The 15585-nt window shown below is 42.4% G+C and overlaps 3 protein-coding genes across 3 annotated transcripts; 1 reads left to right on the forward strand and 2 right to left on the reverse strand.

The window, feature by feature from the left end:
- Positions 1–214: 214 nt before the first annotated feature.
- LOC108047873 lies at positions 215–1085 on the forward strand. The gene is made up of 3 exons (XM_017128274.2): positions 215–314; positions 537–625; positions 689–1085. The coding sequence occupies exons 2-3, from the start codon at positions 548–550 to the stop codon at positions 1007–1009; spliced, it is 399 nt and encodes a 132-aa protein (XP_016983763.1). The 5' UTR covers positions 215–314; positions 537–547; the 3' UTR covers positions 1010–1085.
- Positions 1086–1199: 114 nt separating this feature from the next.
- On the reverse strand, positions 1200–5251 carry LOC108047872 (ionotropic receptor 93a). Its single transcript, XM_017128273.2, is given in 11 exon segments — positions 1200–1733; positions 1735–2432; positions 2543–2918; positions 2975–3151; positions 3206–3354; positions 3417–3519; positions 3739–4286; positions 4414–4522; positions 4581–4717; positions 4775–4927; positions 4986–5251. Coding segments are annotated over 11 exon segments (2718 nt in total). The 5' UTR covers positions 5224–5251; the 3' UTR covers positions 1200–1703.
- An 87-nt stretch (positions 5252–5338) lies between these two features.
- Positions 5339–12790, reverse strand: LOC108047875 (glutamate receptor ionotropic, kainate 2). Its single transcript, XM_017128277.2, has 14 exons — positions 12167–12790; positions 11794–11862; positions 11498–11584; positions 9638–9732; positions 9490–9579; positions 9249–9406; positions 7966–8641; positions 7732–7901; positions 7402–7662; positions 7215–7346; positions 6963–7161; positions 6781–6892; positions 6606–6725; positions 5339–6430 (listed from the first exon to the last, which is right to left on the reverse strand). The coding sequence occupies exons 1-14, from the start codon at positions 12261–12263 to the stop codon at positions 6135–6137; spliced, it is 2562 nt and encodes an 853-aa protein (XP_016983766.1). The 5' UTR covers positions 12264–12790; the 3' UTR covers positions 5339–6134.
- Positions 12791–15585: the final 2795 nt, after the last annotated feature.

Raw genomic sequence — 15585 nt, forward strand, 5'->3', positions numbered from 1 at the left:
AAAAAACACCTTTAAGAGATTTTAAATTTAACGGAAGTTTTAAGCTTTCGGTTGAAAAATACCGACTTACTAATAAATAAACCGTTTTGCCAAAACTGCAGACTGGTCCTACTTCGAATAATCGAAATCGACATTGCAAAAAAAAAAAACTAGTGCTGCCACCTTCACAGTTCAGCGTTGCCAGACAGGTGAAGAAAATAATATCGATTGTTCGTATCGATTGTTAGAAAACAAAAAACTATCGATGCATCGATAGAGCCGCCGATGTTTCTGCGCCATCTTTCTTTTTCGGGATCCGCACACCAAGTCAAAAGGTAATCGAGTGATTTTTGTCGAAATATAATAGAAAATAGCCCAATTAAAGCGAAAATACCCGTGAAATGTGTGAGCGGGCGAGTGTCGAGTGTCATGGGCATCAAGTGCCCGTTGTAAAACGAGTGAAAGGGCTGAAAAATAGAGATTAAATCGGCACACGTGTTTCCCCATACAAGCCAATATGAAAACTAATAAATATGCGGGGCATGGTTCTTTTGCAGAGCGAATCAACATGCAGCTGTTCGTCCGTGGACTAGAGACCATTGAGGCCCTGGAGGTTTGCCAGAATGCCACCATCGCCGTCGTCAAGGTGAGTCCACCCGAATTGGATATCCCAAAAAGCAAAATCCTAACCTATTTGTGGCTTCTATAGAACCAACTGGCTCAGATGCACGGATTCAACGCCGAGGAATTCAGCCTCGACTGCGAGGGCACCACTTTGTCCAACGAGACGCCCGTGACCGCCCTCAGCTCCTTCGAGCTGGACCTCAACATTCCCATGCTGGGAGGCAAGGTCCACGGATCTTTGGCTCGTGCCGGCAAGGTCAAGGGCCAGACGCCCAAGGTGGAGAAGCAAGAGAAGAAGAAGAAGAAGACGGGACGCGCCAAGCGCAGGATCCAGTACAACCGCCGGTTCGTCAACGTTGTCCAGGGCTTCGGCCGCCGTCGCGGCCCCAACGCCAACTCCACATAGAGAGCTTTGGATGAACAAGTGTCTACCTTTAACTCCAGATTGATATGTTGTTCATAAAGTAATTTCAAACATAAAACTCCTATCTTACAAATTTCAAGTGGTCCATTGGTGAAATCAAAGCCCGTTTTAAAATTTCTCTAGTTAACTATTTTTCTTTGAGAATTTTATTAAAACGCTTTTAATACTTATTGTGCAAATCGATATCAGGTGGGCAACGAAAAAGTATAAAAGATTATTGCAAAATCTTTTTTCTTATCTTATTAGTTAGTTTATCTTGAAATATGGAATGTTTTATATCTTTTTATTAATTTGTTGATCAATTGTAAAGGCCTTTTATAGCAGTTTCCAGTTTTTAACAAAGATACTTATGTTTTTAATCATTTTTTTCTATTTAACATTTTTAATAACAGAATAGGCTTTATTGTGCTTTAAAGAAAGATTTGAGTTATATTTTATATTTGATTTGATTTAAATTGTTAGGAAAACGTTCGATTGAAATTGGTTGGAAGTATTATCTGTTAAGAATCTTCAATAGACTTTGTGAGTATTTCAAGTATTATTTTCAGAGTAAGGTGAACTCCAAATAGAGAAAACGTTGGATAAATCCCGCCGAGAGTGTGGATTACAGATTGATGTTTCCAAACAAATTTCGTAGCAACCATTTAAACCCACTATTTTATACACTTTCAAGGGGTCAGTTGGTAAACTCGCGACGTTTGCGACTGTCCTCTGAAGCGGCGGTACCAGAACTCGAAGCAGCCTATTAAGAAGGCCCCCGAGAAGCCCAGGAGCAGGACTAGGAAGCATCCCTGCATGTCGTCCATGTTCACCTTGTGGTTGGTCACCTGTCGCTGGGCGCTCTTGCCGCTGCACTTGTCCGCACTGGGAAGGTTCATCTGATGCCAACGCTCGATGAAGCCCATGCGGAACATGCTGTTGATGTGGCGGTTCACCAGGTGCAGGTACGCACTCTGCGAAGGCAGAATCAGAGCGATTTGCTCGTCTACGAAATTCTCCTTGCCCAAAGCGAAGCGGCACTCCTTGTCTCGCTCAAAGTGCTGCTGCACGATCAGCTGCAGGTTGATCCGCCAGTCGATGTTGATGCGCTGGCCCCGCTTCACCGCCTCGATGTCCTCGTCCTGGCCACTCCCGTAGATCCTGGCCAGCGACATGTAGTGCTTGAAGTCCTCCCGGGTCGTCGTCTGCACGTACCTCTCGAAGAAGGTCCCATTACGCAGGCCGTACTGCGAGATCGCCTTGTGGCGCTCCAGCTGGTGGAGGTAGTCCACGCCCGGCTGGAACTTGGGGAACGTGAGGAAGGCCACCAGGTTGCCGCAGTAGGTGGTCACCAGCACGATCACCACGATCCACCAGAATCCCACTACCAGACGGCCACTGTCGGCCCGCGGCAAATACATGCCTCCTGTGAATGGGAAAAAGGAGTGCATAGTATTGGTATGGATTCGCTTTAATTTTCGGTTTTATTATCTTATCTTATTTTATTGTTTTACCACAATCAATTATAACACTTACCCTGCTGTAGCAAAGCCCCAAATATGTACCAAAAACAGCTTTTAATCGTGGACAAACCTCTGATTTGCATTTCCTTTAGAGGAGCCAGGCGATTGATGGCGTAGAGCATGGGAGCTGTGAGTAGGATGATGCCGACCAGGCAAAACCAAGTCTCCATGGTAAAGGGAGCTGTAAAGAGATAAATCCGCGACACCTCATCCGGCTTGCGGGTGATAAAGGAGTACTTCTGCACACTGATGGGCATGGTGTAGTTGAAGGGCTTCTGGTCGGGATCGTCCACGGTCGCTGCCACGGCGGCGATGAAGAACTGATTGTTCTGCACCATCTCCACCACGCGGTAGGGTATCCGAAACGTCATCGACCCCAAAAGCTCATCCTGCACAGAAGAGGTTTGAAAAGGAATATAGCCTTGAAACAATGGAGGCTTCTCACGCTTTCATTGTTGTTGGTCGTGCTAAGTGAAGTATCATCCTTCCACGAGCTGGCTTCGTGAAGATAGTAACTGAAATTCAGGGCCCGACTCAGCTCCTTGATGATCTCCATGACAATTCCGGTGTGCTTCACTATAACTCCATGGCTGTTCTTGGTGAGGATTTGCCAGGGTGGATTCTACGAGCGATTTGAACCAATAATAAGAAATATATTCCTGGCTCAAAGACTCACGTGGACGGTCACAATGTCCATGGTGATGTTGCGGAAGTGGTGCTCGATGTGCGGGAAGGCCAGTTCCTGGCAGACGAATCCCAGCAATGGACTCCAGTAGCCAATGTTAATGAACTCGAAGTTTTGGTTCTTTGCATCCCGAGTGGGAGCTAAAGACATAGATAACAGATTTGTGAGTGCAAAAAATAAAGTCGAAGAATTGCAGACTTACTTGCGCGGTACCTGCGATTCTCCTGACTTTTTCCCCAGGTAATGGCCGTCTCTATACGCCATCTGGCGCAACTGGAGCACTTGGCATTGGCTTTCAGGTAATCCTGCTCAAAATTAATATGTATTAACAGATATTTTATATTGGGATTTAATCCGTATAAGCCCAAAATCGTTCTTGAAATTATTATTATTATTATAGTGCACAGATTAAATTAATTCTGGTATACTTATTTTTTGTATAACAAATTTGTTTCATATATTTAATATCATATGATTTAAACAATATTAATAGCTAACCCCCTTACTTAAATTAATAAACCTACCTTCATGTACTCTAGGATCTCCGCTTGCTTCTCCTGCTTTGTAAAGCGAATGGACTCCCACTCCTCATCGGAGATTTCGCCGTAAATGGACTCCTCCTCAACGGTCATCTTGGAAATGGAGGTCACCAGAGCGAGACTTAGTTCGGAGATCGTGCAGTTTAGCGTGTCCTGGCAGTCGGGCATTGTCTCATTGAGGGCGAAGGCTATGTTGGCGCCCTCGTCCAGATTGCTGGTCACGGTGGCAGCGTCAAAGTCTCGACGAACCTTATCCAGCACAAAGAACATCCATTGGTTGCCCACATGGAACATGTTCAGGGTCTCGGCTATCTCTATGATGTCCTCGTGGAAGGCGGATACCACTAGGAACTGCTGGCGCTTCTCTTCATGTTTGTTGGGAGCAAATTGGGCAAGAGCACGCCGCAGGAAAGCTCGCTTCTGTTGGCCCCTCAGGGAGTCGTCGATTTTGTAGAGGATCAATGAGATTGGAGTGATGTGATTGGTGGTGCTTTCATGCACAATTGATTTAACCAGAACCGAGTTATCATCCACTGTTGCAACAAGTCAAGAAAATGTTAGAAAATTCAGATTATTTTACATTCGTTTACACGAGTTTTTCCGGATTTTGTGTACACTCCTAGAAATTTAAATGGAGTACTAAAGATTGAGTCCACCTACATATTGTTTGATCCACAAAAATCACTGCTGTTTTCCAGTTGAGAATCTGTTGAACCTTAGCATCGAGAATGACTTGGGGAAATTCGTCACCATGCTCAACGATGGGTATCTACAAAATATTCAATTTCGCTTTTAAAATGAATTCTGCGATCGAAAATAATCCATACCATCAGAGCACGATTTAGAGGCAATCGAGGACAGTCGGAGTCTGTGATGGCGATCAATAGAATTGATGTTTCTTGAGTGTTCTTGTAAAATTTCCATGTATTCTCGCAATCCGTCACCGTTATCGCGGCCAGAAAATCTACATTATTTCATATAAGCTTAAACATTCGGACCTATACAATAATACAAATCTCACCCTTCTTCAATCGCACCGAGTTCCAGCTAAAATATTTCACATTTATGCCCCCATTCTTCAGATTCTCCCGTATTATGTCACTCAGAATTTTCTCAAAATGGGCCATTATGTTTTGACCATGCGTGGTCATATAATCGTGATCCACCACAATAGCTGAATATGCGATATATGTTAATGTTTTTATGTAGGTACCCGCAAAATACAAACTTACCCAGCGAGGCGTTTGCGCTTAGAAAAGAGGAAAAGTCATTGGCCGCTGTTGGGACCAGGATGTAGAACTGCAGTCCAAAAAGGAGCAGAAGACAAGCCGATGACCTCATGACGCCAGGATTCCCAAAAGACAACTGAGGAAGCCAAGTCCACGAGGCAACGAGGTTACCTCGCTGATAACACAAAACCCAATTAAAAAACCAAACCACCGACTTGCAGTGAGCGTGTGCAGGTCCCATGAAAAATTGATTGGGGAGAAAGTGGAAAAAGCCTGGTGATTGACGGTTTGCGGTTAGGCGTCATCGGCCACATCCAATGTGAAATAATACGCAGGTGTTCATCGATAGATATCAATTTTTGTTAACTTGTTTTATTTAATTGTAAGTATTTTATGAAATTGTTTGTCAGAATTGCCTGTATGAGCGATAATTACATTTTACAATCTTATATCTTAGGGGGACTGACAGAAGTTTTGGGAAAAAAGGGAAGAATGTTGGGGTAATGTGTCTAGGCTAGGGATTACAACTCACTTAGGTTAGATCTACTGGCTAGTTCCGTCGAAAATATCGTCTTCGATTGTGTAAATTGTGTCCGGCTTCTTAGGGTTACGAATACGCTGATCTTGTCGTCTGGGTTATATGCATGTCTATATATAATTTAGCTACAATTACGCCTATAGGTCAATTCCCAAAAATGCTTTCAAATATAAATGCAATATATTTCGATTTGTTGCAAGTGGTTGTGTGGTTCCTTTAGTGTATAGTTTATGTATATGATTATTACGAGTAAGTTAAGAAAGGGAGTATAACCTGTATAAATATAAATATATATATATGCTCCACTGTACATATGTATGTATGTCTTGCATATGTAGCTTGAATCTATATTAATATCTGGTTCCACGTCGCCTTCAAACTGGTGCTTACTTTCATTGGTGGCTCCGGTACCCTCAATTCTCTCAATTTTTGGAAACTGTTCGAATATCGGGTAAACACTAAGGTTGATTGGAATGTCCAAAATTGGCTATTTCGTCTATTGCTCTTGATATATGCTTCTCCGGATTGCACGTTCCTGCTTCTACTAGCATTTTTGATTGATCTCCCGAGACCCAGGTCGCCTAAACCCATTCGTCCCGGGTTTACGACTTTTCTCATTCGTTCAGTATCGCACTCAGGCGCTCCTCCACGGCGACCTTGCGTGACTTCCAAACGAACTCACAAACGGCGATGACGCAGGCCACACCCATGCCGCCCATCAGGACCACAAAGACGCCGCCCACATTGGCCAGTCCCAATTCATTGGCCGCCGACGAGGATTTGGAGGTCTCCACGCGGCACTTGCCACCGCCGCGCTTCTCCTTCCACCACTTGGTTTTCAGAATGTGCAGCTTGCCCTCCTCCTGCAGCTTGAGTATCACACTGTTAATGGCAGTGCGGTAGGGAGAATCTGTGAGTACGATTGGTTAGCAGTAAGTTAAGGATCTCTTTAAGATGGTTGTAAACAATGCAGCAGCTGCAGGTGCAACATTCATGTATGCAATTTACACTCTAAGCATTTGTATAACAAGACCAATTTCAAGGCTACTGCTGCATCCTTTAACACCAGTTTAAGATCTACTTACTGGGCGGTGTGGCAATGCCATAGCTCTTGGTGTCCAGCATGCCGCCCACTTGCGTCAGTTCGCAGTTCCGCTCGGTCACATACTCAATGGATGTGGACTCCATCAGAAAGGCATATGATCCTTGAAAACAATAATATAATATAATGGTTTTTATTGTAATGATATGCTGACTAACCCTTGCCCTTGGCAACCCGCTCTACACCTTCGCCATTGCTGGCTGTAAAAACTGAGGGACGAGCTGACTCCATAAAGGACCACATGCGCTGATATGTGGAGATCTTTGAGTCCTGTAAGAAGAACATTATTTGAAAATATTAATTTTTATTTATATTATCTTATGTAATCATCCCCACTCACCCTGAAGAAAGCTGCTGTGCTGCCGCCCTTCAAAGCACCATACTTAATTCTCGTCTGCTTGGCCAGATCCTCGGCACTTTCGATGGGGGAGTCCATGCGCTCGACTGTCAAAAAGGCAGCCAAATTGGCAGTGTACGAGGAGATCATGATCAGGGTGAAGAACCACCAAATACCAGCCACCATGCGAGTGGAAAGAGCCCTGAAAAAATAGTCTTTAAAAATGCCTTAACCAATATCGAAGTCAAATATTACTTGGGCAGGAAGTCGCAGCCCTGCTGCATCAGAGATCCAATGGCAAACCACATGCAATTGAGCAGCGTAAACTGACTCTCGACCTTCTCGCCATGGGCATCCGTATAGGCAGGCCATTCATAAGGAGTAAATCTGCAAGAGATAAGATTAGATATCGGAGAAATAAACAATATCAAATATAACAGACTTAGCCAAGATGAAGAGCAGCACGGAGACACCCAGGTACGCAGTGGCCATGTAGATCCACACATCCAAGGACAAGGGAGACAGGAAGGAGAACAAGTTGGGTGGCTGCTTAATGGGCTTGCGGTACAGAATAGAAACTCCAAGGTTCATGAAGGGCGTGGTGAAGTCCACCGCCTGCTCTCGCTCAAAGGTGATGGTCAGATCTGCAATGGCCAGGTCGGCACGCTGCTCCAACAACTCCCGGATCATGCCATTCCATTCGCTAAAGGGGTAATGGGTAGGTAAATATTAAATATATATTCGGAAAGGTAAACATAAAGATTTTTCATACCCAGTCAATTTGTTGAGACTTCCATAGCTGCCATCTGGCACTAGTTGGATTTTATAGTTGAATCCCAGTGACTTGGAGATCTCGTGGATCAGATCCACCGCATATCCTTCAAACTGATCATTGCCACTCAAGGGAATAGCCGATTCCTTCCTCATGCAGTAGGGATTACTCTACAAGAAATAGTATAGGAAATTATTCTTAAAAGTTATGTATCTCTATATCTTAAAGACTCACCAATATGGTAGTAACCACCAGCGTTTTGTTCTTCAGATTGGCCTCGATCTCCTGCTGCTTTTGGCTAAAGGTCCTCGTGAAGTTGATGCCGTCGGGCAGTGTGGAGTTCCAAGTGCCAATCTTCCGGATACCTGCCGGGGTCAACTCCACTATGTCCAGCATAAAATCGGTGCGGAATCCCTGGTGATCGAACTTGATCACGTTGGTAAGGCCCTTCATCTCGACGATCTTCATGTAGTTGATCAGGCTGAAGCCGTGCTGCCAGGTGCTCTGGCCATCGCAACTGATCGGATGGATGTCGATCTGCTGCGAGGTGTCCAGGTCGTGCAGTGCCTTGGCGAACAAATGCACTGCATCGTACATGAGAGCCGTTTCCGAGCGCACTGTGGTCAGGTTGGCTGATCGCAGCAGACCCTTCTCATCGATGCTCCATTGGCGCACCACATCCGAGACGATCTTCTCGTTGATCAGCCGGAAGCCGGTGATGTTGGTGCCGCCGTAGCGGAACTCGTCCAGGTTCACCGTGTGCAGATCCAACGAGGTCACCAGGTAGCTGTGGTAGTCGCTCATCATGCCGATCTGCTGCGCCTGCTTCAGCACCTCGTGGATGCGCTCCGTGGAGCAGTCGAGCACGATGTGCGCCTCCGCCGAGTTCTTAATTTGCTTTAGCAGCGGCCTGTAATGGTGAGTTTAAAGTTTCAATAACAATTAACAATATTAAGTTTATTTTCGGCCATTCAATTTGTTTTGACCTTTAGCTAAGGAACTCCAAACGAATATTAAGTCTAGAAGCCATACAATTCCTTTGAACTTTGTGAAAACTTTTTAAAACCAATCAAGAGTTTACTTTGACTGTTCCCAAACTTTGAGCCAATTAAGACTCCAATACATTTTAAAGGGGCTATTGTAAATCAATCAAACTCAAAAGTTTATATGTCATCCTCGATGGGTTATGTTATATTAAAGCGTTTGAAAACAATTTAATTTATAATTAATTATAATTTATGATATGTTTTAAATGGATTTTGATCTATTAAGAACTAATTTTATGTGGTTATTTTTGCTCATAAACAGACATATTTTTATTGACGTATTTTTAAAGCTACTTTTAAGCGTTCCAATAATTATTAATTCGATTTAGAATAAACTATTTTAGGTAGTGGTAGTTAGGGTTTCTAATTTAACGTAATGTGAGCCTATTAGGTATTACAAAAATAGGTCGTATGTGTAAGCCAAAAGTAAGGAAAAAACCCTGAAAAGTAAAAACGATTAGCTTGGCTCACCGGTAATCCCCGCTGTCGCTTAGCTGCCGCACTGTGATGGGAAATGGCGTCATTCCGTGTGCCTTGAGGAGCTCCTGCAGCCGCACGATGCCGTCATTGTTCTCGTAGATAATGGTGAAAGTCTTCCAGCCCCAATGTCGCACGATATCCACGTAAGCCTGAGAGCAAGCGAAAACATCAACAATGCAGTCTTTGAGGGTTTGGGTTTTGGGATTGTGTTTGGGGGATTGCACCTGCCTACCTTTGAGAGCGTATTAGGGTGCGGATAAAGATTCACCAGGCAGCTTTCGCGTCTCAGCCGGTAGTCCCAGCGATTCTCCAAGTGGGGAATCTGAAACGAGTGTGTTGTTCAAGGGGTTTTTGGGGGACATCTTCAGCCTCATATTCACCTCCATGTTGTCGCAAATGCTCTGCACATGGCTGGCTGTGTGCGATGATTGTGGCCCGAAAATGGCTGCAACTCCGATGTTCAGCAAGCCACAAACTGTAAGACAAACATTGCAATTGAGGTTTATGTTCAAGTTATTTGTTGTTGGCACTCTTGACGAACTTAGTTGAGCCCAAACATATTCGGAAAATCAAACCCAACCGCTGTAAAATATCTGCGGGGTGTACCAATCACAAGGAGCAACTTTTGACATTCCTGCTTTATGGCAAATTGAGTGAAACAGAGTGAAATCCCAAAGAGCTTAAAAGTCGCAAATTGATTTTCAAGTAACGTGCTCTGTTCTCAATCCCATTCCCATTCCCAATCCAATCTGCTTGTGGAGGAGATAATCTGGGGATACGACTTGAAAGGCTCAAAAAGTAAAAACGGGTCCAAGTAGCGCAGTAATGTGCTTGGCTTTTGGCTCGGTAATGTTCAGTTAGCCTCGTTCGCATATTTAAAATGCACTTCAGTATGACATAATTTCATTTTGCCCGTTTGGCCTTTCCTTTTAGCCTTACCCCTACCCCTCCACCAGGATTTGCCCCCTCATGTCAGCCGGCATCCTTTGGCTCATCAAACGCGCTAAGCACGTGTAAGTGCATGTGCACCTGCACTTCGATGTCCTGGCTCTGTGATGCGGTTAACCTGCTCTCAGGACTCAGTGGGTGGAGGGTCCTGTCTGCCTGGCTGCCTCGTTACTGTCGTGCTGAAGTGTGGCTTACTCTGGCCAAGGTATTTTTTGGCCATGTGCTCTCGCCAACTTCGACGTCATTTGTGTCTCATTTATCACAGGATATTCGACAGTTGGCTCACGTTCCTTTGCCCGCTTTACGATTCATCTTCCGCTTTTAACGATTATCAAGTGCCAGAGGGGACTTCCCTGCCACCCGATACCCACAATAAACTTAAAACTGCAGAGTGAAAACGGGCTGGACGGGCTTGCACATCAGATTTCTTCCTAAAGCCCTTTCAGAGGAACTGATATTTTAATTAATTAATGAAAAACGAACAAATGGCTGTTGCCTACCTTTAATCTTTTTGCATAGCTGCTGTTGCAATATAATGGAATCCATTTAATTAACTTTTTTCCTACAAGTTAATATGGTTATCCCAGCGATCGATAGAAAATATATAAATGCTGAGTTTTCCCAATTAAAATATAGACCTTTCGTAAGCTAGTAATAACTTTTGTAATAAATATTTCCGAAAGGTGTTTTTCTGTAAAGGGGCGGTAAGACAAATCTCTTCTATCCCATATATGTATAATTTAGTTTTAACTATTACTTCTCTAAACTTTGAAAGGTCAATGTATTTTATTTGTAGAAATTGGCATTACATAATTTAAACAGGTTTTTCCCAGTTCATATATTAAACCGTTTACACTAGTAAGGAGCAAGAGTTAAAAAGGAAAAATGTTACTAACAAAATAAGTCTGCATTTATCAAATAAACGTCGATTCCGTAATGTGAATTTTTCTGACAAAGAATGTAACTAAAAATGTAAATATTTAATGAAGCTTTGAAAGTGCATCAAATGCTGCGAAATCGCATCACAAAAGATAAAAGAGACGATACCCCAGGCAGCAGCAATTAGCATACCATAAATCGCAGATCAAATGCAAAGGAAGCCAAAGGGTAAATCCTTCACAAACCAAAATAGAAACAAAGAGATGTGAATGCGGAAAAGAGGAACGAAGAGCTGTATGTCCAAATCAAATATGCGGGTAAAAGCATCAGGTGAAGGTGAAGTTTACGTTGAAGAGAAGGCAACAGGGTGACAGAGTGGGAAATCAGGCCAAGTCAACACATTCGGTACTTACCCCTTTTTCCGGCGTGAAAACTGTCGAATGGAGAGATGCGCTCGATTTGGGCCACCAGTTTGGAGCGCGGCAGGATTGAGCGGTCGGCTGAAATTTAAATGTTTAATTAAATTGTTTTAGTTTGGTTTTTTTTCGGCAAGTAACTACTAGAAATTAAATAAAGTATCTATGGGTACATTCTCACACTTTAAATGGTATTAAGTTCAAGCAATGTTTTAAATTCGTAGTAGAAATTCTTGCTAATCATCTTATAAATAAGTAATTAGTGGATGGTGATTACAGTGACGTATACGTACCGTTGATGCGGTCCACCGCCTGGCGGAAGGCCAGTTCCTGGTGGTCGTCGGAGGGATGGAAGAGCCCACCTGCGGTGAAAAATAGCATGGTGGTTTTATTAGATATGCCCAAACAAATGTATCAAATATTTTGGTTAATCTCCAGCAGCGTTCAAATAAAAACAAACAAAACACAAACAGAAACAGAAACAGAAACACCCGGCCGAATCAAATACTCAAACCCATACAGAGACATTCGGGCGCTCTTGATTATGACGTGTAAAAAATCGATACGTAACGGAGATGCGAGCTTAATTTTGTTTTAAACTTACTACTCGGGGCGAAGCACTCGGATTTCCACTTTGTATCTTTCGAACTTGTATCTTTTACTCACCAATCTTGATAATATCGGGCAGTGATTGAGCTTCTCGGCAGTTGCAGATTAATTGCAGCAGCAGCAGCGGCAGGACCAAAACTCGTCTTGACCGCATCCTGGAATTTCTTGCGGTGGCAGTTTCCGGTTGCAGATGATTGCCCGACGGGATATAAATCACTTGTCACTGTTTTCTGCAGATAATCACATCTAGCACTTATTTAACATTTTCACTTCGCGGCTATTTCGCTGTGTTTTCTTATTTTATTGAGGTTTATTTTATTTTTTCCGATATTTTGTTCAACCGCTAACTGCGAGGATATGACATCCACTGAGTTGCGAGTGTTTGATTCGCCTTCTTTTATCCTGTTGCGGAATTGGTCGACGAGGTGGGGTGTTTGTGGCTGATTGTGGGGTGCTACAGCATCCAAAAGCCGGCTGACAGTTCAAACACCTGCGCAGTGGATGCTGCGAGAGTGGACCCAGAGGGTTGCCACCCCCATTAGCAGATGAGCTTTCCATCCTGAAGGTCGTTGGTGGGAAAACATGGTAATTTAGCCCAAAGTAGACTGCTTTGCCGACGGTTAGCCTGAAAGCTTTTGGAGTGAATGGGTCTTGGTAAAAAGTGTTCCACAAAGGTAACCTCTGGTTCAAATATATTCCGTAAACAAATTTAGGGAAACTTAAGCTTAAAGTGTTTTGGAAATTTTTGGCCACCCATTATTGCTGATATTATTTTCAGGAGTCTTCGAAAATTGGCTGATATTTCCATGAGAAGTATTACTTACCAAATGTTTTGTGGAAGGGGATAAATTTATATTCAAACTTCAAAAGATTTCTTAAGAATTAAACGTTCTGTTAGAACGCTTTCTTGTTATAGTTAATATCCATTTTTGTTTCTGTGTGTCTCATAGAAATAACAATATAAACAACTTTCTTTAATTATAATTAAATTAAAAGCATAACTGTAAGACATTTGACTTGAATGATGGCTACGTACCGGGAGACTTATTGATGATTTTCCCTCCATGTGGTGGCTTGTTGGCTGTGTCAAAGAGCAGAAGCCCCATCCTTAATCAGAGAACCGCATTCCCCTCGAAAGCTGCTTTAACATGCCGAAGTGGAAAAGGATTAAACAGCACAAAGGAATCAGGCAGCGGAACAGCGGTGAATAAAGGGCATAAATAAAACAGAGAGCTCATTATGCCGTTGACCGCGTTGGGCTAAAAGTGCAAGGATAATGCAAAGCGGCAGTGATGGGGAAATGCATGCGAATGGCGACTTGAGTTGCAGGCGCGTAAATGTGAGAGTATTAACAATTTAACAAACAAAGGCAAAGGACCATTAATAACACACAACAACGGCCCTCCCGCTTAATATACCCACAGTCACACACACATACATATATTATGCATGTGTGCGCGGCCATAAATACAAAATGTCGTTGTGGGAAAATCGTAGGGAGTCGCGCAAAATATCATCAAGCTCTGTTGCCTGGCAAATGAGTTGGTTCAGTCAGATGCGCCAGTTCCAAATACACTGAAAAAACTATATAACAATTTTTGGAAGATATAAACAACAGACGAGTGAGAAAATTGTATAAATTTTTTTTCGTTTCCTGAAACTTTTAATCAAATGTATTAAATAAATTTACAATAACACAAATTATTTATTTATTAGACTTCTAGTTATCAATCTATTTAAAAAGATTCTATGTGATATCTACTTTTTAGAGTCGCTATCAATATATTAAATATATAGAAAACTATGCTCTTCCTTCATAATAATATAACATTATATACCTATGCTTCACTTAATAAGGATGCTATAACTATATCGTAATTGTTCTCTGTGTGATCATGTGTCTGTGTCTGCGTCCGTGGCTGTGTGTGTAATCATGCATATCTTTGCCAGTGGGTTTTCGGTTAGTGCCTTATTTACATTGGCCGGAAGCTGCTGGTTGTGCTTGTTTCCGCTTTTGTCTGTGCAACTTCATCACCATCTATCCTCCTTCTCACTCTGTTCGCCGTCCATCCTTCTCGCTCGTGTTGTGCTTCCTTCGCTGTGGCAATGAAGTAGAGCAATGGTCTGGCTCATTAATTTCAACATAACGCGCACATGGCCAACAAATTTTCCCACGTACGCACACGTATAAATTGCAGGAACACACACGGCACGGACATAGTTGGCTCTTAGCTTTCAGCGGTAATTATTTCAAATTAAATGGCGAAAGCGCTTTTCAAGCAGGTGCTCCCAAAAGTATGCAACACATTATTAGCATCAGTCAGTGGGGAAAATGTACAGGTGAACTTCAATAAGTCAAACCGCATAAAAATGTACAGGTCAAATGGAATACGACAGAAACCATTACATACTTTACTTTTAATTGCACAGTAATAATAACTTTTACAAAATATATACTTCACAGGAAGTATATACTAAATGCTACCAATCTATTATATTTCCGTGATTTTAAATAACCACCCGTTTTGTATAAGTTTTATTTTTCATTTAAAAAACATTACACATTTGTACAAAACATAAAAAAATTAATTATTTCTGTTGAACCCTTGACCTTGTACGTATACTCATACAATTACTTCAAATAAAAGTAAATTCGAATAAGGGTATACAGTTAAATATAAGGAGTATTAACTGTTCTTGTGTTTTTGACAGTCTTCGTGTCCGTGATTTTCTGTTTCAGTACTCTCTGAAGCATGAGAGTGCACTTTGATTTCGTTTTCTGGCAGACTCTGACTCTAACCAAGATGGATAAAGTCGAAAAAGGCATCTGACTTTTAGATTTTCTTCCTACACTCCGACCGTCTGTCAGACGTCTGGCCTCCATCAGTTTTGGCCTTTGGGCTGGTTTTATTATCCCAATGCGAATGGAAGTTTTGCATGTCATTTCTGGCTCTTAGGCCAAATAATTTTAGTAATGTAAAGTCAGATATACACATGTGAAGGCTGGGCCCGGAGCCATAGAATTCCAGGGTCAAGAGGACCTCGGAAATATTTTCACATTGTGCATGAATGTAAATACATTTTTGGGCAGTTAGTCATTTTCTTCTAAAGGAACTGTAAGCAACTAGAGATGAAAGCAAAATACCAAAAGGAAAATAGGGAAATGCCGAGCTTACTGAAAAGAATGTAAATGCCAAGCTTTACTTTCTGATGTGTAGTTTCATATTGTGTTTACCATATTTTACAAAAAAGAAATTGGCTTTACATTCCATTTTTCTTTGCTCCTGCCATTATTTGTTTGGGGAGTACTTTACCACTCAGACAAAAGCTTTGCTAACCGCGTTTACAGTTTGAAAAGCCCTAAAAAAAAGTAATTTTAATTATCCCTTAATTTCTCTTCAACCTCTGTAAATTGCATTATGTTTTCAGTCAAAAGTTTGCAAGGAAGGAAGGATACGTTTCCGACCCCATTAAGT

Source organism: Drosophila rhopaloa, unplaced genomic scaffold, assembly GCF_018152115.1.
Source record: "Drosophila rhopaloa isolate 14029-0021.01 unplaced genomic scaffold, ASM1815211v1 contig_178, whole genome shotgun sequence".
Classification (NCBI taxonomy): Eukaryota; Metazoa; Arthropoda; class Insecta; order Diptera; family Drosophilidae; genus Drosophila; species Drosophila rhopaloa.

What these genes read in the sequence shown, in the direction of transcription:
- LOC108047875 (XM_017128277.2), bottom strand. Translation starts at nt 12,263, where the DNA reads ATGCGGTCAAGACGAGTTTTGGTCCTGCCGCTGCTGCTGCTGCAATTA. An exon ending in GCACAGCAGCTTTCTTCAGG is followed by an intron (nt 6,893 to 6,962) that starts GTGAGTGGGGAT and finishes TTCTTCTTACAG; the next exon opens with GACTCAAAGATCTCCACATA. An exon ending in TGGCATTGCCACACCGCCCA is followed by an intron (nt 6,431 to 6,605) that starts GTAAGTAGATCT and finishes TCGTACTCACAG; the next exon opens with ATTCTCCCTACCGCACTGCC.
- LOC108047873 (XM_017128274.2), top strand. Translation starts at nt 548, where the DNA reads ATGCAGCTGTTCGTCCGTGGACTAGAGACCATTGAGGCCCTGGAGGTT. An exon ending in CCACCATCGCCGTCGTCAAG is followed by an intron (nt 626 to 688) that starts GTGAGTCCACCC and finishes TGGCTTCTATAG; the next exon opens with AACCAACTGGCTCAGATGCA.